The sequence below is a fragment of the Stigmatopora argus genome, chromosome 3, assembly GCF_051989625.1.
Source record: "Stigmatopora argus isolate UIUO_Sarg chromosome 3, RoL_Sarg_1.0, whole genome shotgun sequence".
Classification (NCBI taxonomy): domain Eukaryota; kingdom Metazoa; phylum Chordata; class Actinopteri; order Syngnathiformes; family Syngnathidae; genus Stigmatopora; species Stigmatopora argus.
Window position 1 is genome coordinate 13,126,853 of NC_135389.1, and position 25,367 is coordinate 13,152,219.

At 42.1% G+C, this 25,367-nt stretch overlaps 3 protein-coding genes and 1 long non-coding RNA gene across 21 annotated transcripts in view; 2 read left to right on the forward strand and 2 right to left on the reverse strand.

The window, feature by feature from the left end:
• The first annotated feature begins 89 nt into the window (after positions 1-89).
• Positions 90-7,037, forward strand: LOC144070897 (long-chain fatty acid transport protein 2-like). Its single transcript, XM_077595410.1, has 10 exons — positions 90-637; positions 1,697-1,906; positions 2,016-2,171; positions 3,070-3,194; positions 3,320-3,514; positions 3,588-3,678; positions 5,462-5,660; positions 5,742-5,839; positions 6,513-6,643; positions 6,749-7,037. The coding sequence occupies exons 1-10, from the start codon at positions 181-183 to the stop codon at positions 6,923-6,925; spliced, it is 1,839 nt and encodes a 612-aa protein (XP_077451536.1). The 5' UTR covers positions 90-180; the 3' UTR covers positions 6,926-7,037.
• A 155-nt stretch (positions 7,038-7,192) lies between these two features.
• On the forward strand, positions 7,193-16,290 carry LOC144070895 (long-chain fatty acid transport protein 2-like). Of its 4 annotated transcripts, XR_013299489.1 has the most exons (16): positions 7,193-8,132; positions 8,669-8,878; positions 9,040-9,198; positions 9,964-10,088; positions 10,161-10,355; positions 10,443-10,533; positions 11,226-11,424; positions 11,507-11,604; positions 12,341-12,471; positions 12,632-13,051; positions 13,995-14,150; positions 14,332-14,417; positions 15,521-15,737; positions 15,802-15,918; positions 15,981-16,095; positions 16,158-16,290. XR_013299489.1 is itself a non-coding variant. In XM_077595408.1 (10 exons), the coding sequence occupies exons 1-10, from the start codon at positions 7,634-7,636 to the stop codon at positions 12,806-12,808; spliced, it is 1,884 nt and encodes a 627-aa protein (XP_077451534.1). In that variant the 5' UTR covers positions 7,193-7,633; the 3' UTR covers positions 12,809-13,221. The 4 variants fall into 4 exon arrangements, 1 of the variants encoding a protein (XP_077451534.1); XR_013299490.1 differs by lacking the exon at positions 15,521-15,737; XR_013299491.1 differs by lacking the exons at positions 15,521-15,737; positions 15,802-15,918.
• A 42-nt stretch (positions 16,291-16,332) lies between these two features.
• LOC144070898 (uncharacterized) lies at positions 16,333-18,980 on the reverse strand. The gene is made up of 4 exons (XR_013299492.1): positions 18,920-18,980; positions 17,505-17,592; positions 17,329-17,418; positions 16,333-16,444 (listed from the first exon to the last, which is right to left on the reverse strand). It is a non-coding gene; the product is annotated as an uncharacterized LOC144070898 (long non-coding RNA).
• Positions 18,981-19,981: 1,001 nt separating this feature from the next.
• Positions 19,982-25,367, reverse strand: part of tjp1b (tight junction protein 1b) — a 58,138-nt gene continuing 52,752 nt past the window's right edge. For 10 of the 15 annotated variants that reach the window (XM_077595268.1, XM_077595266.1, XM_077595267.1 and 7 more), the window contains 6 exons: positions 25,129-25,344; positions 24,900-25,036; positions 23,673-24,135; positions 23,370-23,587; positions 22,227-22,370; positions 19,982-21,541 (listed from right to left, as the gene is read on the reverse strand). In XM_077595268.1, the coding sequence (XP_077451394.1) occupies positions 21,447-21,541; positions 22,227-22,370; positions 23,370-23,587; positions 23,673-24,135; positions 24,900-25,036; positions 25,129-25,344 (1,273 nt within the window). In that variant the 3' untranslated portion in view covers positions 19,982-21,446. The remainder of the gene's footprint in view (positions 21,542-22,226; positions 22,371-23,369; positions 23,588-23,672; positions 24,136-24,899; positions 25,037-25,128; positions 25,345-25,367) is intronic. The other 5 variants (XM_077595269.1, XM_077595273.1, XM_077595279.1 and 2 more) reach the window with 2 other exon arrangements.

Consider the following 25,367-nt stretch of genomic DNA (forward strand, 5'->3'; position numbering starts at 1 on the left):
TTTTTTGGTTGTAATTATTGACTCTGGGTTCTTGTGTAATGTGATCTCTGACACAGTAAACCTCCCTCCCACCACTGCAGAACGACCCTGCCTACGATGTGCTGTCAAGAGATAACATCTGGATAAATGGTGGTCTTAAAAGGGAACATTCAGCTTTAGATAGTCCACCTTTAAGAAAACATGTTGTTTTGGTTGCTCCTCGCAGCCGCTGCAGCGTGCCTTTTTTTCCGCTTCCCTTACCTCTTACAAGACGTCAAATACATCGTGAAAAACTTGCGAATACTTCGAAGAGTCACCAAGTACGTGGAAAGCAACTACACCATCTTGGAGCGCTTTTTGGAGCAAGCCGAGCGGCAGCCGCACAAGCCGCTCGTCCTCTACCGAGATGAGGCGTTCACGTACCGGGACGTCGACCGGCTCAGCAACCAAGCCGCGAGGGTGCTGCTGCAAAGCGGCCTTGTCAAGCAAGGAGACACGGTGGCTTTGTTCGTGGCCAACGAGCCCGTCTTCGTGTGGCTCTGGTTGGCTCTCTTCAAGCTCGGCTGTTCGGCTGCTCTTCTCAACTCCAACATCAGGTCCAAGTCGCTGCTGCACTGCTTTAAGTGCAGCGGTGCCCAAATCCTGCTCGTTGCTCAAGGTAACGAAATCCAACGTCAAAATCTTGGGGGGAGAATTTTTTATTACAATTGACAAGCTGGCTGCCATTGACCGACATAGACGTCCAATTCTGAAATCTGAATGCGTGACTTGGCATGGAAAGATGGATGAATTGAAAATCTTGGAACATTGACGATTGACAAGCTCTCTGGTGTTGACGGCCATAGACGTCCAATCCATTCTGAATGTGAGAGCCGGCAGGAAAAAATGGATGAATTGGAAGTCCATGCTTGTCAATGTCCCCTTGAATTAATGCAGGTTTCTTCTGTAGTTTCTTGGCTCTGCTGGGGTCAGCTATACCCCGTTAACTGTTAATATTTGGGTAATCAGTTACAGAGTTTCCACTGTGTTTGAATAAAAACCTGGCGGCCCGCCAGGTTTTTATTCACTCATACTAGTTATTCTTTCTTTATATATATATATATATATATATATATATATATATATATATATATATATATATATATATATATATATATATATACTTTCATTTCACTTATATATATATATATATATATATATATATATATATAAGTGAAATGAAAGTAAGTCATAGTCTAAAATGCGCCCAAATCATCTTAAATCCATCAAAAGCTTTTTAATTTAATAAATGTCATTGTGCAAGAATTGAGAGCATAAGGCTTTGTCATGGGGCTGATTTAGTACATGTTAATGTTTCAGAATTTATACCTGAATGTAGTCCTGTTATGACATGTTTTGGTTGCAAATGCTGCATGATGAATTGTTCACACAGCGTCACCCGGGGGAAAAGAAACACCAAAAAGCGCCCCCAATGCTGTCAATAAGTACATTAATGAATGACTAACTTCAGGACATATGTTGTATAATCTGACAATAACTGACAAAACTCCAGAATAGATTTCCTTACCAAAATATGACTAACGCCTTTTTTGACAGACACATTCTTCGGAAAGTATTTTTGATTTTTTTCCCACCCACTTCCCAAAAGTTCTGACTCTACCAAATCATCCACTGATCATTCACTTGCATCCTGACCTTTGGCCTTTCATGTGCCCAGACTTGCAGAGCGCCGTGGAGGAGGTCCTACCAGAACTTTTGGACCAGCACGTGACCGTGTACTACCTGGGGAACCCGGCGACATGTCCGGGCGTGCATAGCTTCACCGACAAAATGAGCAACATTTCTGCCGAAGCACTCGCCAAAGATTTAAGATCAGATTTGAACATGCAGAATCCCGCCGTCTACGTGTACACATCAGGAACTACTGGTGAGGTGTTGTTGTTGTTGTTGTTGTTGTTGTTGTTGTTGTTGTTGTTTTTCCCCATGTGGGAGGGGAAACCGTTTAGTCACGCCCCCTACCTTCTTGTTTTGGACAGGTCTTCCTAAGGCAGCTGTTCTCACTCATACCAAATTATGCGCCATGGCTATGATTCTTCGCTCTTGTGGAGTCCGTTCAGATGACGTGCTTTATATCAGCCTCCCACTCTATCACACCTCAGGATTTGTTGGGTTCGCTGGAGCCATTGACATAGGTACGATGTGTCAATCACGTTTTTAATACTCAACTGGCTCAAGTCCCTGCCTTAGTCATGTCCCCCATAGGTTGTCTATACATACGTGTTTATCTGAAACAATCTATCATGTAAATTCAAGACACTTATTCGTCCTACTTTTTGATGTAGCAATGGAACGCAGCACACTCCGGTGTGATTGCAAGTGCACTCTTCATTAAAAGCTGCTCTTATGCCATCTTAAACTCTTTTAGCTTGGCGTCTAATTTGCTGTCAACTCAACAACCAAAGATGAGTCCGTTTTTATTGTTAAATTATGTTTAAAAAAAACAAAAAAACAAAACTACGTTATGTGGTTTGTGTTAGCATTTTTGCAGTTAGCTCGCTGCTATAGCGTTTGTTTCTATTCGACCTCGTACTTACAACGCCACGTGTTTTTTTGTCCTGGAGGTTTTATTTGATAAAGACACGGCAAATAGAAATGGGATCCCAGGTCAGTTCTCACTACATCGTTTATTTGCAAGAGAAAAGGCAAAGGCTTTCGTGTTCTGATTCCATTTAAAGGTCCAAAGTGGGCGTTCGATTTGAATATAAGTGGGTGCGTTTCGTTTACCTATTTGGACCACTAAAGTATAGTACTAGTTGTGTTTCAAGATAAGCGTGGGGTGTGTAACAAATACAAGACTTGAATAACAAAAGAAAGTAATATATATGATTACTGTGAATAATATCAACTGGGCTATAGGTTGGTGAGAATATACTTTGTATATATACAAATATATATGTCATACATATATGTATGACACTGCTTACCAAGTTAGACTGGGCAGTAGTTGTTGGTACTGCATACCCTGAATTGGGACACTGCTAATATGAATTTATTCGATTTAATATTTGCTTTTCCCCCCCATGTGTTTAGGTATCACAGTTGCCCTGAAGAGTAAATTCTCTTCATCCCAGTTCTGGGATGACTGCAGGAAATACAATGTGACTGTCATACAATACATTGGCGAAATAATGCGTTTTGTATGTAACACCCCAAAGGTATGCCATTTTCCAAATAAATCATTGCAAATAATGCGTATAATATACACATAAATCAACTCCACTTTCCTAAATCATGAAAAATCAGCTAACCAACAAAGGCCTTACCTGCATATTCCGACCAGAAACCCAACGACCGAGACCACAAAGTAAGACTTGCGATTGGCAACGGCATCCGAGCCAACGTCTGGAAGGATTTCCTGAATCGCTTCGGAAATGTTCAAATCTTTGAGCTTTACGGAGCGACGGAAGGGAACTTCGTGTTGATGAATTACTCCGGCAAGATTGGCGCTGTGGGACGGGCCAACTTCTTATACAAGGTAAAGCGGTGCTTTTTTTTTTCAGTCCGATTGGCCAATCCGTCCGCCAGCTTCATCTTTTTCTGTTTCCCAGTGGCGTTATCCATTTGCCTTGATCAAGTACGACGTGGACCTGGGAGAACCCGTGAGGGATTCATCTGGACTCTGCATCCAGGTTCCCAAAGGTGCGTCAATCCACTTTTGAAAAGGCCACACCCAAAGCTTTACTTTATTTTCGGTGTTGTTTTTAACCATTTTGGGGACAAAATGTCCTTCGTTGGACTTGGTTTAAAGTACATATTTTTTTCCAACGGGAAAAAAAATATACAGTGGTACCTCGTCATACGACCGCTCGTCATACAAAATTCTCATCTTACGAGGGAAATTTCGATCGAATAATTCGCCCGTCATGCGATCAAAATTTCGTGATACGACCAAGCCAGGTCTTTTTTGCATATCTTTCGTGTATAACAATATCTACGAGCACGGAACGATTCATTCAGACGAGTTTTTCATACGACCAGGAAACGCACAACGCGCGGGCAAAAAGAGGGCTTTCTGTGTAATGAAGTATACTCGTGCACACAACACCCATAGGCAATGGCAACCTTTCTTAGAATAAAACTTCATTACCCACAATCAATACGTGGGTAAGCTCAACTATTGTATTTCCTGTTATTCTTTCTAAGGAAAGAAGCTCCCGCGATCGTTCTTTAAAGACTATTTCTCGTTGGTAAGTGGTCGTGCGTTATCCTATTGTGATGACATTTGTATGCGACATTATCGAAATATTTTGAAGGGTAGACAAAAACAAACAACTCTTGATGCGTTCGTTTTGAAGACTTCGGCGGAGCGGCCAGGTGGTGTCAACCCATAGAACTACGTAAGGTAAAAAAATATTACAACAAATTTAGAATTTAGTTTTGTTTGAAGTTACATTAAACGTTGAGTGTCTGTATATAGTTATCCAAGTTAATTTGAATTTGTTTGTTCGTTTACGAGTGCATTGTTGCCGTGGATAAAGCACCCCACCCCCCCCCCCCCCGCCTCCGTGTGTATGTCGTTCCCTTCCCCTCCGCGAAATGCGTCTAATTTTACTTCTATTAAACACATTTTATTACTATCAAACCACTCGTTATTTATTACTTTGTTAATATATGGCGAATTATAAGAAACAACATTTTTTTCTATCCAATATCCTGTTTTTGGTGTTTTTTTCAGAGAGTTGGAACGAATTAATTTGTTTCCCATTCATTTCAATGGGAAACTTCCGCTCGAGTTACGAGAATCTTGTCATACGAGCTCAGTCCGAGTTACGAGAATCTTGTCATACGAGCTCAGTCCCGGAACGGATTAAGCTCGTATCTCGAGGTACCACTGTATATTGAAAAGTCCGTTCGTTGGGTATTTGTGTTCTGAAGCAGTTTTTTTCTTATCTCCTACCATAGTCACAGTGAAGCCAAGGACAGGATAGTTTTTTTGTTAGTTTTCATGAGAATAACTTTTGTCTCAATATCTTAACTTGTCTTTGTTATTCTTATTTCTATTGAAAAATGTGTTCTTTTTTGTGTCTGTTTACTGCATCTCCCTCTCAGTGCTGTGTGTATGGACAACCTAAAGCAGGGGTGTCCAAACTATTCCACAAAGGGCCGCAGTGGGTGCGGGTTTTCATTCCAACCCATCAAGATGACACCTTTTCACCAATCGGGTGTCCTACAAGTGCAATCTGTGGATTGCAGTCAGGTGCTTCTTGTTTTCTGCAGAAATCTCATTGGTCAAAGTGTCTGTGCTGGATCGGTTGGAACAAAAACCTGCACCCACAGCGGCCCTCGAGGACCGGTTTGGCCACCCCTGACCTAAAGCATGCAGATACAATATGCCCACAGTGTGACTGAGCTTTATTCCAGTACGATATATACATATATATGTATAAATATTTTTAAAAAGCCGTTGTGCCTTTTTGTCTAGGCGAGCCTGGTCTTCTTGTTTCTGAAATATCCGCCAGGGCTCCATTCTTGGGCTACGCCAGAAACCTGCAGCAAACCGAGAAGAAGAAACTTCACGACGTGGTCAAAAAAGGCGACGTCTATTTTAACACGGGTGACATGATGCTCATTGACAAAGATGACTTTGTTTACTTCCAAGACCGGATTGGCGATACTTTCCGGTATGTTCCAGCCTTCCTTCAACAGAGCATTTAAAAAAAAAATCTTCGGGATTGTTGTTATTATAATTTTTTTTACATCAGGTGGAAGGGAGAGAATGTGTCCACTAATGAAGTGGCTGACGTCATCACTCAAGCGGACTGCATCACTGAAGCTACTGTGTATGGCGTGGAAGTGCCAGGTGACGTTCTTTCTTTGGGCCGCAAGAGGGCGGCGTTGCACCCCTACGGTGTGATGATAGTGTTTGTGTTAAACGAGTAAGCTTTCCATTGCAGTTTGTCCAGTAATGGAGTATTCATTGTTTGTTGTTCATGAAACCATATTCATCATCCGTTCCCGTTATCCTCACCAGGGTTTCGGGGGTGCTGGAGCCTATCCCAGCTAACAATGGCCAGCCAGTGGGGTACACCCTGAATTGGATGCCCACAATGAGAACACAAACAGCCATTCACACTCACTCTATGGACAATTTTGAGCCTCCCATGCAGGTTTTAATTATTATCTTAATATAAAAAAAATTGATTAAGTATTGGTGGCCAAATGTGGCACGGTGGTGAGTGGTTAGCGCGTTGGCCTCGGCATCACGGTTCTGGGGTCGAGGGTTCGATCCAGATGGGTCCTCACTGTGTGGAGTTTGCATGATCTTCCCGGGCTTGCGTGGGTTTTCTCTGGGTACTTTGATTTCCTCAAAAACACACAGGGGAGGCTGGTTGAACTCCTTACATTGCCCCAAAGTAAGATTGGTTGCCCGTTTCCTCACGCCCTGCCATTTTGCTGTGTGTCCTTAGTTAGTGGGGAGAGGCTCCAGCACCCCCCGCAGGTTTTGTCACATGGCTTTTTTTTCCCGTTCACAGGCAACGAGGGCCGAGTGGGAATGGCGGCCATAGCCCTAAAAGACGGACATGCGTTTGATTCTGTTGGCATCTACAAGCACCTGGAAAGCTTCCTGCCAGCTTACGCCAGACCGCGTTTTATAAGGATTCAGGTACTTTGATTCGTTGTTTTCATATTTGTTTGAATTTAAATGAGTTCATCTCTCGTGGACGTCCAAGCCATTGGAGCGTGTTCGTTCATCGTGCATTTGTCGCAGGGCTCTTTGGACGTCACGGGAACGTTCAAGCTTGTCAAGTCCAGGCTGGTTAAGGAGGGCTTCGACCCCTCGTCCGTAACGGAGCCACTCTATTTTATGGATGACAAAGAGAAGAAATATGTCCCACTTACCATGGAGATTATTCATGCGGTTACATCAGGCAATATAAAAATTTAACTTTTGTTACATGCTGGTTTTGTAAGGGAAAAAAATACAATTTTGTTCTTATAGCACTCTAATTCGGTTTTGTTATTCTACACAATAAAACTGGGTAGAAATTAGGAATCTATTTAATTTCCTCCGCGTATTAATTAGCTAACATTATGTATGACAAAACTATCCGCTATATGTGATTGTTGATCATGGCTGATATCACGCTTAGTTTACATTTTTACAAATTTCATAATTTAACAGTAGGCTTCTGTTTTTGCATCACTATGATATCATCTACAAATGGCTTCGTTTGCCACATGGTGATGAGTTTAAAAGTGTCAAGTAAGATTACGACAGTCACTTTTAAACCTCCTGTTCCATATGAATATACTAAAAAAACCTGAAAAACTCCCAAACAAAAGTCGTGCATGAAGGGTTAAATCAAAACGCTTCACTTCTTTTTGGGGGCATAACTTAAATGTATTTCTATTCACGGTTCATGTGTAACTTTATCTACCCATAGAATTCATGGAGAACCATTTTAAAAAATGATCTATTTTGGAGCCTAGGACGCAAAATTCCAAAGCAATGGCGGAAAAAAGCTCCCCAAAGAGTTTCCCCGAGTGGGCGTGGGAAGTTATTCAAGCGGAACGCAAAGTATTCAAGTAGGAGGCGTCGCGCCAGGTGAACTTCAGCCAGCGCACCTGCAGCCCTCCTCATTGGCGAGCCAAGATGTCGGCGGTGGCGGCTGGCCTGCTCCTGCTTCTCTCCCTGCCTCCGCTGCTCTTCGTCCTCCTCGTCCCCCTCCTCCGCTCGCGCTTCCCCCACTGGCTGGACGACTGCACCTACATCCTCAGGAGCCTGGCGCTCGCCGTCCGCCTGATCCGCTACAAGAGGAGCAAGCCCTTCTACGGCATGGTGGACTGCTTCGAGGCAACGGCCCGCGGGCACCCAGCCGAGACCTTCCTGAACTTCGAAGGCCGGCGCTACTCCTACGGCCAGGTGGAGCGGCGCAGCAACCAGATGGGCCGGGTCCTGAGGCGGGAGGCACGCCTGCGCGAGGGCGACGTGGTGGCGCTCTTCCTAGGCAACGAGCCCCAGCTGGTGTGGACGTGGTTGGGACTCGCCAAACTAGGCTGTCCGGTCGCCCTGCTTAATTTCAACATCAGAGCCCAGTCTCTGTTGCACTGCTTTTCCTGCTGCGGGGCCAAAGTGTTTTTGACTTCTGCAGGTGAGCGACCTACTGTGAAATATAGAATGTATTTCTCATTTATATACTATATTATGTAGTCACTAGAATAGAATTTTACTTACACCTACAGGTCAAGGCCTGTCATCACTTTGTATATAGCACACCTCCCCTTTTGTATTCCCGCCTTAAGTTTGGCTCCTCCTACCTCTATTAAATACTTTCCCCGACCGTTCGGACGGCCTTTTTGGGCGGGAGACGTTCCCATTGAACCTTGCGTAACATAAACGAGCTTTGACACCTGCTTGTTAAGTGATACATTGATCTTGGACACTTTATACGTGTCCTTCAATTATATGCTTCAAATCAGCGCTCTTTGGTCGTGATGGGACGGAGATGTCTAAGTAAAACTAATTGTACCTCTAGCGTTGTCAATGGCGGCCAATAAGTTAACTTTTTTCTGACCAAAAATAAACTAGTTTGGCCCACACAAGGTCTAGTTAGCGTGAATCTGGCCCGCAAATCCAAATGAGTTCGAAATCCCTGATTTAAACAAAGGCCTGTGTGTGCGTTGGCAGAGATGCAGGCCGCCGTGGAAGAAGTCCTACCTGCGCTGAGAGAGGAGGGGGTCACCGTGTACGTCCTTTCCGAGACCCGGAACATGCAGGGGGTCACCCTCTTGGCCGACAAGATCTCCAAAGCCTCGGAAGAGCCTCTGCCCAGAGACCTTAGAGCCAACGTCACTTTCAGGAGCACCGCTTTGTACATCTACACGTCCGGAACCACTGGTAGGACCCGTAAACGGGAGAAATTGAGGGGAGGGGTTACTCTTGTACCTGAGGGGATCTGCTTCTTCTCAGCTCGCTGTATAGCATTTGTGAAATTAAATGTATTTAATTCAGGGTTGTTATTGTAAGTAGCATATTCGATGTTTCTTTGTCCTTACAAGGTTTGCCCAAAGCGGCGATTATTTCCCAAGAGAGGATGTGGGCGGCGTCCTTCATCCAGTCATTGTGCGGCGTCAAAAGAGACGACGTATTCTACATTAATCTGCCGCTCTACCACAGCTCGGGTTTCCTCATCGGCTTAACGGGCGCCATCGAGAGAGGTGATGACCGCTTTTGAATGAAAATTCAGCCTTCGTTCTTCTGATTTTCTGCAATACAGTTGTGCCTTGAGATACGAGCTTCATGCGTTGTCGATTTACTCGTATCTCAAATCAAGGTTTCCCAAATCAACTAATTTCAAATTAATTCGTTCCCATCCTCTGAAAAAACACAAAAAAACAGTATATTACAATGAAAAAACATTTTTATCGGTTGTAATTCACCATCTACTAACAGAGTAACAAATAACTAGTGGTTATGATGTTTAATACTAAAATTAAACATTATTCAGTACTACGCGGTGAGAGAGAGTGACTTGATGGATGCGCTCGTAACATAACAAACTTTAAATTTAACTTAAATGAAATTAGATTCCTATACATACAATTGAAACAAGTTTTAATCTTACGTCACACTAAATTTAAACCCTGTAAAGGTGGCCAGCCAATCGCAGTGCACTTGTAGACGCACACACTCATGCCTAGGGGCAAGTAGCCTAGCATGCATATTTTTGGGATGTGGGAGGAAACCGGAGTACCCATAGAAAACCCACACAAAGCACGGAGAGAATATACAAACTCCGCACAGTGGCAGGCACAATCACGACTGACCTGAGGTGGAACCCTTGACCCCAGGACCGTGAGGCCGATGCGCTAACCACTCACCCGCGGCTTAATTTTCAAGAATTTTCGCTTGAAATGAATGACCCATTTCAACAAGGGTCCTTGTTTGAATTTGTGGTTGATGATGTTGTTTGTTGGTGGCAGGCATATCGGTGGTGTTGAAGAGAAAGTTCTCTGCTTCTCAGTTCTGGGACGACTGCAGGAATCACAACGTGACCGTCATGCAGTACATCGGCGAGACCATGCGCTACCTCTGCAACTCCCCCAAAGTCAGCTCCGGTCCGCCGTCCGTCCTCCCTGGTCCCGACGCCCGCGATCAATCCGATCATTGACATCCGCAGAAGGAGAAGGAGAAGGATCACAAAGTGAGGATCGCCATCGGCAACGGCGTCCGCGCCGACATCTGGTCCCAGTTTCTCAGGCGCTTTGGCGACGTTAAAGTCAAGGAGCTGTACGCGGCGACCGAAGGAAACATCGGATTCATCAACTACGGGTCCAAGGTTGGCGCCGTTGGACGTCGCAATTTTTTCCACACGGTTGGTATACAAGGCTTTGTTTACTATGAAATCACAAAAGGTTGAAAGTGCTTAAAAGCATCCAATGTTGTCATCCTTTCCCTGCAGCTCATTTTTCCACACCTGTTGATCAAATTTGACATCGAAAAGGAAGAACCAGTCCGCGACTCGCAAGGTCTTTGCATCAAAGCAGCCAGAGGTAAAATGGAGACTCTTGGAGACCAAAAAGAATTCAGTTTGCATGGGTTGCCTTCTTTTTTTCGGCGCTCCAAAAACATGTGTGCAAGGTTCATTGAGCATTTCAATTTGTCCATAGGTATGAAATTATGCGGGAGGGGGGGGGTTTGGCTCATTGTGCTCTGCGATTGAAAATTTTGGGACGTCTTGGGACTTAAATATTGAAATATTTTTAAGTGGTGGGATTTTTTGGACAATTTTTACCCAATTGGGACATAGATATATTTTATCCTGGAGGGACTTGGAACATTTTTTTGCCCAGTTAGGACTTTTTTTTTGGGTGCGTTGAGATTAATTTTTTTTAATACGGTGAGACTTGGAAATTATTTTTGGTCAGAATTTTGGGTCCGGTGGGACGTATATATTTTTTTAATACGGAGGGACTTATAATTTTTTTAATATGGTGTGACTTGGAAGTTTTTTGGGCCAGATAGGACTTGGAAGAATTCTGGGCTTTGTGGGACCTAATAAAATTTCAAAATATTTTATATGGTGGGACGTGGAAAAATTCTGGGCTTGGCAACGTATAAAAAGTGGTGGCATGTCACCTTCCAATCTTCTTAAATATTCCAAGAAGTTGCTCCAGTTTTGAGTTTTGCCGTTTCAGTTTTTATCCTGTCATCGGGATTAATCAAATGTTGACTCCCCAAATAGGTGAGACGGGACTCTTGGTTGGCAAGGTGACTCAGCGCTCGCCCTTCGTGGGCTACGCCGGCAACCGCCAGCAGACGGAGAAGAAACGACTCCGCCACGTGTTGAAAAAAGACGACTTCTACTTCAACACGGGGGATTTGCTCCGTTTCGACGAGGATAACTTTGTCTACTTCCAGGATCGAGTCGGCGACACCTTCAGGTGATTGCTGCCACGCCTTCATTTGGACAATTCTCAGTTTTGGCGTGGAGCTCCGGCTTAACTTGGCCTTTCCTTCACGCAGATGGAAGGGCGAGAACGTGGCCACGTCGGAGGTCGCGGACATCCTCACTACGGTGCCTTGCGTTTTGCAAGCAAATGTTTACGGCGTGAAGGTGGAAGGTATGGCGTCAATGACTTCCAATGATCGTATTTTCCGCACTATCATGCGCCACCCAAAAAAAGTGCACCTCAAAAATGGAGCAACACTATTGGTTCACCATTGTATGAAATTCCTTTTTAGCACATTTCTCTCTATCCGATGTATAACTCCTAACTAATACTACTACTACATAAATAAGAGAATCGTTACAGTATTTCCCCATTTTTTCGCTTGTTTTTTCCCCCACGTTTCGCGTTTTTTTTGCGGCACGTCGTGAAAAACAATGTACCGCAAAAACGTGAAAGCGCAAAAATTGTGTACTATTGACTCGTCTGATCACTGCCAACCATCCCAGTCCAAACGCATTGGACAATGGCAGCCAATGATTGACTTCAAAGACTCAAAATCAAGTTTTTAGACAATTCAACGTTTCGAAACAATTATGGAACTGTCCAATACTTCCATTCCTTTTCTGGGCCGCTTATTCTCACATGGGTCGCAGGGGTGCAGGAGCCTATCCCAGCTAACGCGGGGCTCACCCTGAATCGGTGGCCAGCCAATCCCAAGGCACAAGGAGACGGACAACCATTCACGCTCACACCCATACCTAGGGGCAATTTAGAGTGTTCTGCATGTTTTTGGGATGTGGGAAGAAACTGGAGTACCCGGTGAAAACCCATGCAAGAACATGCAAACTCCACACAGTGAGGACTGACCTGGGAACGAACAAACTGGACTGATTGTAAATCGTGTTAGGTAACGAGGGGCGGGCAGGCATGGCGGCCATTATTTTGAAAGAGAGTCAAGACTTTGATTGCGCCGACGCCTACGAGCGCGTGGTCAACTTCCTGCCAGCCTACGCGCGGCCGCGCTTCATCAGAATCCAGGTGAGCCTGATTGTTTATTTATTATTATTGATTGATTATTTACTTGTTTGTTTGTTTGTTGTTATTTGTGCACTGCAAAGCTTTAAATGTCATTATATTTGTATCATGACAATAAAAGCATTCAATTTAATACAACTCAAAGCCCCCCGATGTTTTTCAGCCTGCCTTGGCGATGACGGGAACGTTCAAGATGAAAAAAAACAAGCTGGTGGAAGAGGGTTTCGACCCGGCTTCGTTCCAAGATCCCTTGTTCTACCTGGACGCGGCCAAACGCACCTTTGCCCCCATGACGGAGGAGGCGTACCGCGCCATAACTTGCGGCCAGATCAAAGTCTAACTTCGGGGGGGAAATATGAACTATTTGTGGGCAAACAAACTCCTACAAGGAACGGAGCAACATTCCAGCCTCAGATACGTTTGCCATTTCAAATATGAAACTGAAATATCTGCTGCAATTTTCTTGTAGAATGTATAGTACAGTTTTTTGTTTATAAGTGTTTCAGGGCGTAAATGAACACAAGTGACCTGTGGGTAACAAATCCGGGATTGTTTATCACCACTGAAGACCTTTTGAACCGAGGTATGAGCGTGAGTTTTTACTCACTATTGAACAGTGGCGGTCTGTGCATTTTCTCGTAGCGCCTTCAACGTATCAATCCAACCCTCAAAAACTATTTTATGGCTATAAAACCTCTACTGCAGCTACAGCTGCGACACATAAAAAAATCAATAAATCAATGCACAAAAATGGGGTAAAATCCACTTCCTAGCAGCATTTCATGATTAAATACAAATACTGGAGCTTTTCAGACATTGCAACCGGGCCGGGGGGTGATTTTCCCGGGAAAAGACAGCAATGAAAGTCAATGGCGTACGGGTAAACATTGCCCGAAAATGGGGTAAAATCCAGCCGAAAACAGCATTTATTGATTAAATACAAATACTGGAGCTTTTTAGAGATCAGAACCGGCGTATCATTTCCCCCGTAAAAAGACAGCGATGAATGTCGATATGTCCATACGTGAAACAGCAAAAAAATGCAAACAGCAACAGTCTTGTTTAATGCAGCACAGCCCGCAGAACTGATTGTGAAGGCTTTGAGGCAGATTTCTGATCCTGGCAACAAATAATGGCTGAAATGTGATTGGTTTAATGCTTCAATATGAAAACACACATCTGGAAGCAGTGCAACCAGGGGGAAAAGCAATGAAAGGAAGCTAACAGACCATTTGGAATAATAAGTATTGATGGACAAAATATAATAATATGATTCAGATATTTCTTAGGCCAGCAGAGAAGGCCTTGAAGGCCCTGACGGCCCGCCACTGTTTAAATGTCTAAGTAAAAAACAAACACTAAAGTGCATGTCATCTTAATGTTCATAATGTGCAATACTGTATTTTAAAGGATTAAAGCCCAACCCAAAAATATTTACAGCTCCCCCCACTAACTAATGCACGTTATGATGAAAACAATGTAGTATTTCTTTAAGTATGAAAGCCCAATCAACACGTATTTAATAGGCGTGGCCGAGGTTACAGTTCAAATTGCCGACGTCAAACCCCAAAATGGCTGATGAGCCAGGAGGCAGCACGGGCGTGCACTGCAGAGCAGCTCAAAAGTGACGATTTGCCGAAGAAAGCCTGACAAACTTCTCACAGGACGATGCAGCACATTCGGTTCGTTGTCATTTGGGGATTTCGAAGCCCCATTTCTCGTTTTAAGAGTGATAAGAGCATGATTCGTTGACGTGATGTAGCCCCATGTGTGTGCAGACAGCAAAATGTTTGCAAACAAATTGGCTACGTTGCGTTACCGATCGCTCTTTGTTGAAAAAGAAATCATTCCATTGTGTTTCAGTCCCTCAACGAGCACAGACTGCTGGGAAACATCAAGAATGTGGCCAAAACGACCAGAAAGGGGCATCTTGTCGACGCCATAACAAAGTGAGTCATTTTTAAATATACTAGTTCCGATTTTCTCTATCCGTGTAATATTTAAACGTCAGCGTTCAGTATTCAAGGCTTTGCGCAATTGGCTCGTTTTTCATCATGATACATTCAACTTTTGAATGAAAACACTAACTAGCTTGTTGTTTTTTTAATAGCAAAAACCTGTGGATAAGTCACCCACACAAATGCCATTGGTGGACATGTAAGGACTATACAGTAATCCCTCGATTATCGCGGTTAATGTAGACCAGACATGGCTGCAATAAATGAAAAACTATAAAGTAGCGTCATCCCTATTGAATTTAATTAAAAAAAATACTATAGTGGCAAGTGTAGGAGTAGCTTCCGCTTGTGAGTTTCATATCTTTCTGAACTTACAAATAATAAGCGACATCATTGACTCGACAAAAGTCTAATTGTCATCATACCCAGATAACTCCATATGACGAAATTGGTAATTGGTAAAAAAAATCTGCCATGTAGTGGAACTGTGCACTCAAATAGATTATATACTTTTACCCTGTTAACTTTCTTAGAGACCTCAGGGCTTGGACCGTTTCATTTTTAGTTTTAAATGACAAAACCTAAGAGACATTTATTCAACAATAGTGCAGGTGTCATTTTTTTTTCCTTGGCATAAGAAGAGAAAAACAGAAGCTTTTTGGATATTTATTTTTTTAAGAATGAATGGATTTGAAATAATTGACTGAAAACCTCAAGGTCGAAGTAGGATTTATTTTATTAATTATTTTCATGTAATTTGTATCCTGTGGCCCCCTGTCCAGTGTGTTTTCTATATTTCCCACCACATCAAGATCCTGATTATTTGTTGGTGGAGGAAAACATGAAAAATAGACTGGATAGGGGCCTTTAAAGACTCAGATCATTTTTTAGTCTCTCTGCAGCAGACAAAAAAAAAACCAGACCATTAGGAGTATGTCTAATATTGCCTTTTGCAGTGTCTGAATAATGGGTACCCTTTTGATGTTTTATAGAAAAAAAAAGCTAAACATAGGAGTTTTTTAGTTGGCCCCTAGTCTATATTTCTTTTTTATGTAACTTGATCTATTGTGCCTTGACCCCTTTTTGTTTTCCAGATTTCCACCCCAGGGGCACAAGGTTTCCTGCCTATGTTGAGATAGGCTGATGCACCCTCTCCAAACTTTTTCAAAATAAAAGGTAAGACCTTGCATATTGACCCCTTTTTTGTTTTCCAGAATTCCACCCTAGGTACAGATAGGCTGACGCACCCCCTCATTTTTCGATGCTCGGTGTTACGCGAGAACCTATCTCCAAACTTTTTCAAAATAAAAGGTAAGACCTTGTGAATGGTTTTTTACTTAACTTTGTGTATCAACTCCTTTTTTTTGTTTTCCAGAATTCCACAAGGGGGACAAGGTTTCCTGCCTATGTACAGATAGGCTGACGCACCCCCTCATTTTTCGGTGCTGGGTGTTACGCGAGAACCTATCTCCAAACTTTTTCAAAATAAAAGGTAAGACCTTGTGAATGGTTTTTTACTTAACTTTGTGTATTGACCCCTTTTTTGTTTTCCAGAATTCCACCCAAGGGGGGGGGACAAGGTTTCCTGCCTATGTACAGATAGGCTGACCCATTTCTCGGTGCTGGGTGTTACGCCAGAACCTATCTCCAAACTTTTTCAAAATAAAAGGTAAGACCTTGCGAATGGTTTTTTACTTAACTTTGTGTATTGACCCCTTTTTTTCCCCCCAGATTTCCCCTGGTGCCAAGGGGAGTTTTTCCATCCATTTGAAAATGGATGAAGGCAAAACTGATTTTTAAAAATGCTGGAGGGCCTGTGCGAACCTATCTCCAAAGTTTTTCAAAATAAAAGTGTTTAAGTGTATACCTGTGTTTGTCTTTATCTAACAAAAAATGCAAGTAACAATTCAAGTTAAAATAAATTTATTTACAGGTCAACATTTCAACTTTAGCATACTTAGTTGACATTACATTGAAGTGTTGATTGGTCCAGCCAGTCTTTTCTCTGGTTTGTCCACCTGTAGACATAAAACAAGACATTTTAGTTAAAGTTCACAAAACAGTTTTACACTATTTTTGTACAATACACTTAGAAAATAAAATTAGAAGAAAAAAATAAAATGGGGGGAATAAACACTTGAAAAATAAAATTTGAAAAAAAAGCTGGGGGCATATACACTTGGAAAATAAAATTTGAAAAAAAAGCTGGGGGAATAAACACTTAGAAAAAAAAACTTAGAAAATAAAATTAGAAATAAATGGGAAAACAGTTAGAAAATAAAATTAGGAAAAAAAGCTGGGGGCATATACACTTGGAAAATAAAATTTGAAAAAAAAGCTGGGGGAATAAACACTTAGAAAATAAAATAAGAAGAAAAAAATAAAATGGGGGGAATAAACACTTGAAAATAAAATTAGGAAAAAAAGCTGGGGGCATATACACTTGGAAAATAAAATTTGAAAAAAAAGCTGAGGGAATAAACACTTAGAAAATAAAATAAGAAGAAAAAAATAAAATGGGGGGAATAAACACTTGAAAAATAAAATTAGAAATAAATGGGAAAACAGTTAGAAAATAAAATTAGGAAAAAAAGCTGGGGGCATATACACTTGGAAAATAAAATTTGAAAAAAAAGCTGGGGGAATAAACACTTAGAAAAAAAAATTAGATTTTAAAAAAAAAACACTTAGAAAATAAAATAAGAAAAAAATAAAATGGGGGGAATAAACACTTGAAAAATAAAATTAGAAATAAATGGGAAAACCGTTAGAAAATAAAATTAGGAAAAAAAGATGGGGGAATAAATACTTAGAAAATAAAATTAAGGAATAAAACTAGAAAAAAACATTGGGAATAAATACTTAGAATTCCTGCTCTAACATTAACTGAGATCCTTCTTACCTTAAAGATTTAGTCAAAGAGCTGTGGAAATGAATGGCTAGTGGGACATCATACGATTCAAGTGGGCATCTTGCAAGGAAGATCTCAGGCCTGTTGCATGCAAAAAAATAGCAAAAGTTAGCATATATAGAATGGAGATTCAACTTTTTTTTTTTTTTCGGGGGGGTTAGTTTTACCTTGATCTGGCCCAGGCTCCTCTTCTATAACCTCAAGAGTGCTCTAGGCATGCTAGAAGAGCTGCATCTTGGTGCTAAACAGGGAAAACTTGCACACACAAAAAAGCATAAGTTAGCATATATAGAGCCTGGAGATTCAACAGATAGGCTTAGTTGTTTTTTGGGGGAAGTAGTTTTATCTTGATGCTAAACAGGGAAAACTTGATTTAACCAAGGTATTTGGGGGTTGCCAAACAATTACGGGAAAGAGAAATCTTACAAGAAATTTAATAAACGATCCAGATAAAGAATGAAAGTTAGTTAGCGAGTGCCAAGTGCTATTTTTCCTTTTCCAGACAAGGCGATTAAATATACAGACTGACGTTAACAGCTAGGACAAGTGTGTCAAACTGGGGTTGGTTTGCGGGTCGCAATAATGTCAACTCGATTTCACGTGGGCCTGACTATTTTTGAAATAATATTTAGTTTTTTTTTTTTTTTTTATAAATTGGATTAAAAAAAACTATCAGAAGCCCTAAATATTCCGTTTTTTATAGATCTAAAAAAAACGTTTGTTTGAGCTTTTTTTTTTCTTCATGAGGGAAAATATCTTATAATAATTTGTTTTTCATTTCAAAAGGAAACAAAATATTTTTGGGAATATGTTCAATATTAGAGTGGACGACAGATTTTTTAAAAATATATTTATTTTTATATTTTATTAAATGCTTTTAGAACAAAAACACAAAAAGGAAAAATGGATTAAAAAAACTACAATTATTGATTAAAAAAGGGGAAAATGAGGAAATATAATATACATGTATAATCTTCATTTGAATTTGATCCTAACAGAAAGTCGCCACTCATGATTTACTTTCTCGGGCCGCACAAAATGACGCGCCGGGCCAGATTTGGCCCCCGGGCCGCCGCTTTGACACCAGTGAGCTAGGAGAAAGTTGGATTAATGGTTTTGTATACGGCGATTAAATATACAGACTGACGTTAACAGTTAGGAGAAAGTTGTCTTAACAGTTTTGTATAAGTGATTTTTTTGTAAAAACAGAACAATTACAAATCGGCAATGGGTGTTTAGCACTCGCAAACTATCATTCCATCCAACAAACAACAGGTCGTGCCTTTGGATGTCATTCTAGAGTGAGCATTTACCCAGCAAACTGTCGGTTGATGACTCGGCGTTGTTTGATTCAATTTAAAGTCTTGCCACACGACTCAATAATGGAGAGAAAACGGACAACATACTTTTTAAGTCAAATCGTGACACTAACGCTAAGCGCAAACTTAAATTGTCGAAGGTGTGCTAAACCTGGCATTAAACTAAGATATTTGTTGGCGTTTTGGGCTCAATTGATTGCTGAAAAATCTCCCGATAGCTTGATAAAAACGCATTTAGGCCAGTGAATTGCTCTTTTCCTTACCTCGTGGCGTGCTCGACCGGCAGCGTGAGAAAAGCCTTCCAAAAGGAACGGTTCCTGCGCATGCGCTTAATTAACTCAGCTACGTCGACAATAGGCGTAACCACGCCCATATTGTAGAATAGTCGTGAGTTTTGTGGTCTTGATACTATAAAACAGTACGTATTATTGAATGAATAACTTGTCTAAAGAATAGTCATTATTATTACAGAGAAGGTTAATATCATTCTTCGGATTTTAGGGCCACTCTATTTTAGTATACATTATTTTTATTTATCCATCAAAGACATCCTGACACGTTGTGACAATATCACTTGTCATAGTGGGATTTTGTCTAGACTAGAGAGATGACAATTTTGGAAAAATTGCTTTTTAAGAACATTGTATTATTAACTAACATTAAATAAGAGCGTGTTTCAGTTGATTCTTTTTTTCAGCAACTATTGGGATTGCCTGTTTAAATAGGATTTGTTTTTTGGTAGGATTTTTGTCCTTGTGTTTTAATTTATATCTTAATGGACAGTTCTTCATCTTTAATTGTTGTGCTGCTTTTAATGCGATGTAAAGCACTTTACATTGTGTGCCTTGGTTTACTTTCCACAAAAACAACACTACACTGAACAGTGTTCAGTGTAGTGTTGTTTTTGTGGAAATTGTCAGACCAACAATTCAATGGATATTTATTGTCAAAGTACATGGCACAGTGATTTTTTTTTCCCACAAAACGCTTACAGTTGTGTACGGTAGGAAAAAACCCTCAAGAAACTGAAATTAATTCAAGGCAGTAAAATACAACAGTGTTCAGAAACTGAATTAATTTCCAAAGGCTCCTAGCTCATCCGCCATTTTGAAGGTTAGGCGGCCAATTGAACTCTGACCTCGGTCATCCCCATTAAAAACAGACAAAAATACATGACTAGTCCACTCTAACACTAGGCAATTATAGTTTGTGAAAGCGATGACGTATTTCCTGTGAGCTCATTGGATTGCATATTGTAGTGAAGATGACACAATCGTATGCAAAATATACTGCATGATTTAAGATGGTCAGACACCACAGAATAGTTGACGTTAAAAATGAATTTATTTATTAACACAGTGGTATACATTAAAAAAAGGTGTCGCAGACGTGAGGAGGACATATCAGACAAACAAAACCAAATTCAAATCAATAAAAAGAACTTTTGACACATTGGGAAATAAACTGAAGTTGCTTTGAAGCACTGACGTGTTATCATATCAAAAGAAAACAGGACTGATGTGCCATAATAAATTGTCTATTAGTACAAAAATACATTTGAGGGCACACAATAAAGCATCCAGTATTACAAATAAAGAAAGAAAAGGGACCAGTTATCGTTGAACCCCCTTAAACGCATCTTTTAAAACCATTGAAACCAAGCACTTGTCTTTTTTTTTTTGTAAATAAGAATAAAAACTTTTCATTCGGTTAAAAATGCCTCCTGTATTTTATTTATGCAGTATGTAGAAAAGTCAAACTCATGACTGCGTATGTCCATATTTCCAAGGCTCCAACTTTTGAACCGGAATACAAACTTACCCAATATAACTCACCGCTTGGCTTACTTTGCATGTATGATTTTTTTTAAAACAACCTTTTATTTTCCTTTTATACAAACGGGGATGTAAAAAAGTGGATTTACAGAGAACCAAGGCCATATGCTAGCAGTATTTACAGCCACCGCATCTTTTTCGTCACGCTTCGTATGCATAGCAGGAAAAGAAAGCAGACTTTTTTCTTTCACGTGTGCTAGAAATGCATATCCGATTTCGTAAAATAGGGCGAAAAAAAAAGCAGAGCATACTTTTAGGACTAGGCTCTCTCTCTCTCTCTATATATATATATATATATATATATTTACGTATATATATTTCTATATATATGCAGATAAGGCATCACTGCTCGCAGTGTTGGACGAGATTCTCATGTTGAAGTGGTAGCAGGCGTCTGGACCTGAGTCGTAGCACATGCATAGATCTCGAGACAGCAGGAGTTTGTCAAATCAAGTCGCTATTATTTAGATAGCACAAAACATTTGCTACAAAAAAAAGGAAGTCAAACTTGATGCGCCATTGTTCCGCACACGTAGTTTTAGACCTCCGAGATCCTAAGTGGCAAACAAACACCAACTTTACCCTTTGACAGATATATATATATATATTTTTAAACCCTCCCCCAAAAAATCCATAGGAATATCATCAGTATATTCCCTGAAATTGGACTCTGGCCCTTTACAAAAAAGTCTCTTAAAAATCCCAGTCTGTGGCATCGTCATGCACTCATTTCAGTTCGAAAAACACTTTTAGTTTCTTCTTCTTCTTCTTTTTTTTTTGCAAGCTTTCAAAGCACCGAAAAATGACCCAAAAGGGAACGGCTGGACTCTGCTGACGCTCTTCACTGTGTTTTTGTTTGTTTTTCTTTTAAAGGGACGGGCGAGGAGGGAGTGGCCCAGTAAACAAGCCCCACCCATTTCATCAGCGTTCAGATACAGACCAGCTGTCGCTCTCTTCAGAAGTGGTCGATGAGCACAGAAACACAGTTTGCGCCCACAAGGTAGTTTGGATCGCCGGGGAGGGATTTGTTTTGCCAGCCTTTTGGCTCACCTGCATACAATGAATGCAATGCTTTCATTAGACGGTGCAAATAAGGAAAAACATTCTATGGGAGTGGAGCACGGGGTTGGTTGCAATAGTTTTTACTCTTTCGTGATGGATTGGATGTGACAGCCTTTTCATTTTTGAAATTCTTTTTTCTGGGAGTGGTTGTTTTTTTCACACTTCCAAGGAAGACTTCATCAAAAGGTTGATCCTTAAGACCCATGATAAGGAAACTGTCAGTTTTGAGATATTTAGATATTAGCAGATAAAATATATATAGCATTGAGTGTGATAGATGTCCAATTGAGCAACTAACAGGATGCAACAGGCTAGCCGTGCATCACAAATCCATACATTTTAATAGTATCACTTTTATAACAAGAAACCTATTAGGTAAAAGCTTATGTACACCTTAATAATTAAATCATTATTTTTAACTGTTAAATAATCTTCGACATGACGCGAAACGCCACAGTAAAAACACTTTTTTAAAATTGCTGTAATCCCTGTGCAACACCGCTCTCTGATGGTCAAAATAGGGCAAGTGTGACAACCAACCCAGTTTTCCGCCTACTTGTGAGTGTTTGATGAAAACGTGAGAATGAGAAAAATCGACAAAAAGCGGCGATGTGGAAAAAGAAAGTGATTGATCATGCAACTTGGAGAGAGAGAGACAGAGAGGACAGCGTACCCGACGAGGAGTCGGAGGATTTTAGAGCAAAAGACCAACCATCAGGGGTCATGGACGCACAGTGAGGTAAGCGCAGCTCCACTGGCTTCAGGAACTTCAGGCCGTGAGGGCCGCACATCACCAGCGGACTTAGCAGCGTTTCTCCTGAGAACATTTCACAATTGCAACTTTCAGTGCCACTGCCATGGACGTCCAACCTTCCAACCCCTGTCGATCGGGAGGGTCCGGCAGCGAGCCCCTCACAGTCTAATGGACTGGATGTCTAACGCCGTCAATGGTAGCAAACGAGTTCAGTCGGTTGTGAGAAATGAGGGATATTTTGTGCAGACCAGTAAAAATTCATTTTCCGAACCGCTCATCCTCACAAGGGTCGTTGGGGTGCCGGAGCCTAATTGGTGGCCATCCAATCGCAGGGCACAAGGAGACGGACAACCATTCATGCTCACACTTATATCTAGGGGCAATTTAGATTGTTCTGCATGTTTTTAGGGTGTGGGAGGAAACGCGAGTACCCGGAGAAAAACAACGCAGGCACGGGAGAACATGCAAACTCTGCACAGGAAAGTCAGGACCCATCAGGGATTTAACCCTCCATCTCACAACTGTGACGCCGACGCGCTAACCCATGGGTGGACAAACCGGTCTTTGAGGGCCGCTGTGGGTTCAGGTTTTTGTTCAATACGGGATGAATAAAGTTATCCAATCCAATCCAACCAATCCTGCCCAGACACTTTGACCAATGAGATTTCTGCAGAAAACAAGAAGCACCTGACTGCCATCCACTGATTGCACTTGTAGGACACTAGATTTGTTAGGTTAGAACTTTAGTTCATCCCATATTTGGGAAATTTCTTGGTTGCAGTAGCAAGACAGACACAAGACACACAAGACATTGTAGACCTAGGTAAAATAACTGGAGCCACACACAGGAAGCCCAAAAGGTGGGGAACTTCTGCAGACTGAGACGGAGGTGAAAAGGTGTCCACTTTATGAGTTGGAATGAAAACCTGCACCCTCTGCGGCCCTTGGTGGAATAGTTTGCCCACCCCTGCGCTAACCACTCGCCACATGACCTGTCACGTACGTCGTGACTTGCTAACAGAAAAAAAAATCCGCGTTCCACACCGCACGGGAGAGACTGACCTTTCTCCTTGTCGAGGGGGGGCAGAATGCTGTTGTCGCGGCACACTTTGAAGTAAATCTCTTGCTCCACGTTCTCCGGGACGGCGCCCTGCGGGATGATAATGCTGACGCCCGTCTCGATGGAGCTCAGCACGCCGCCGTTGCAGTTGAAGACGCCTCGGGCCGAGGCCACCACCGTGTGTCCTTCCTCCTCCTCCTCGTCATCCAGCGCGCCGGGGCTGCGCGGCCGGTGGGACTGGTCAATGGGGTGGTTGGGGTCGGAACGCGGCGGCATGCGAACGGAAAAAGGCGCCCGCGCCTCACCTCACGGGAATGGCTTTGGGGATGGCGTTGATGTTATTGTGCTGGTACTTGGGCCTGTTGTCTACGGTGCGGGTGAAGGTGTCCAGGCCGCTGTCGTGCTCCACCGGCTGAGGCGACAGCTGCGGCTTGCCGTTGGTGGGGGGGCCGGGGGGCTCCGTTTTCACCGGCGTGTCGTTGGGCAGCAGGTTGTGGTTGAACTTGGGGCTCTCGAACTTGCGCTCGAACGGCCGCGCCGAGCTGGTGTACGGTTTGGGGACGTAGCGGTGGTAACCGCCGCCGCCGGGAAAGGGAGCGCCCGCGCTCTTCGGGGGCGCCGAGTCCGTGCCGTTGACCGGGGACTTGTCGGCCGGGGGCCTCGGTGGAGGGTAGCCCACGGGGGCGGCTTCGTCCCGGCCGAGGGGTCGGATTGCCGCCGGGTCGGCTTTGGGATTGGGGGAGCTCAGCGGATCGGGGATGGAATTCCCTGGATGATAGAAAAGAAAGTCAATGTTTTGGAGCCATCCACCAAATAAAGGTTAAATCCATTTGGAATTTTGAGAATTTTTCTTTCAGAATCAAAACATGCATTTAAAGAGAACATTTCTAGTTTTAAGCCCCCCCCCCCCCCCCCCCCCCCCCCATTCATTTATCCTCCCAAGGGTCACAGAAAAAAGAATCTTTTTTTTTAAAAATAAAATATCTAAATTAAAAAAAATGCAATTAAAGATTGATGATTTGGAATAACATTTATTTTACTTATAATATATGATGAAGCCTCTCTTTCCTCTTTCTTTTGCATCATTATCTGGATTTCCCATCCAAATAAACCAATATTAGCTTTCTGAGAGAATTAATCCATTTATTATCAATACCTTTTCTTGAAAAATAAACTTTTTGAATTTTAAAAGGTGAAAAAAAGTCTGTCTTTTGTTTACATTCATTCAGCAGTAGCTGAAGGACTTAAAACATTATTTTTCATTTTTACAGGGCGCAAACTACAAAATCTTTTTTGGCATCCCATGCATTTTTTTTGCTGTTTTGGCCTGTCACGAGACTTTTATTTTTCTCAAAAATGTGCTTCAGGTAGTCAAAGGGTTAAGAGGTTGAAAATAAAAGCAGGTTAATAAAGGTTAAAAACTATGTGTCTAGACAACTCATGTACAATCAAAATAGTTGGCAGGCCTTTTGGAGGAAGCTGCAAAAATCACGAGTTTGCCACCCTGCCAAGTGGGTCAGGTGAGAACTTACCATCACTCGGACTGAGTTTGGCCAGTGTATTGGGAGGGATGGCAGAACCGGGGGGGCCGTACTGAAAAGAAGGGCTAATCTGAGGTAGGACATCAAATCGCTTCTCCCCTGGACTCACTTTCTCAACAGACTCCACTCTGATTTAGGAGGGAATGAAAAGGATGAGTAAGGGAAGACATGTATGACGGTTAAATAAAAAGGCAAAAAGGAAAGCATTTTTCCCCCCTACCTGTTGTACGGGTAAGACAGTTGAGCTGGTTTGGCCAGATCGTGGAAGCGGTTCATGCCAGGACTGGGTTGGCCCGTGGCTTTGCTGTCAAAGCTTCGACGGTCAAAGTAGGATAACTGTTTCCTGTAGTACTCCTCGTCCTCCTCCGGATCGTAATGATTGCTACGGGTGACGTCATCAAGCGGTTTTGTGTGAGGCCTCTGGGGCTCAGGAGCTCTAAAGAGGAAGAAACAAACAAC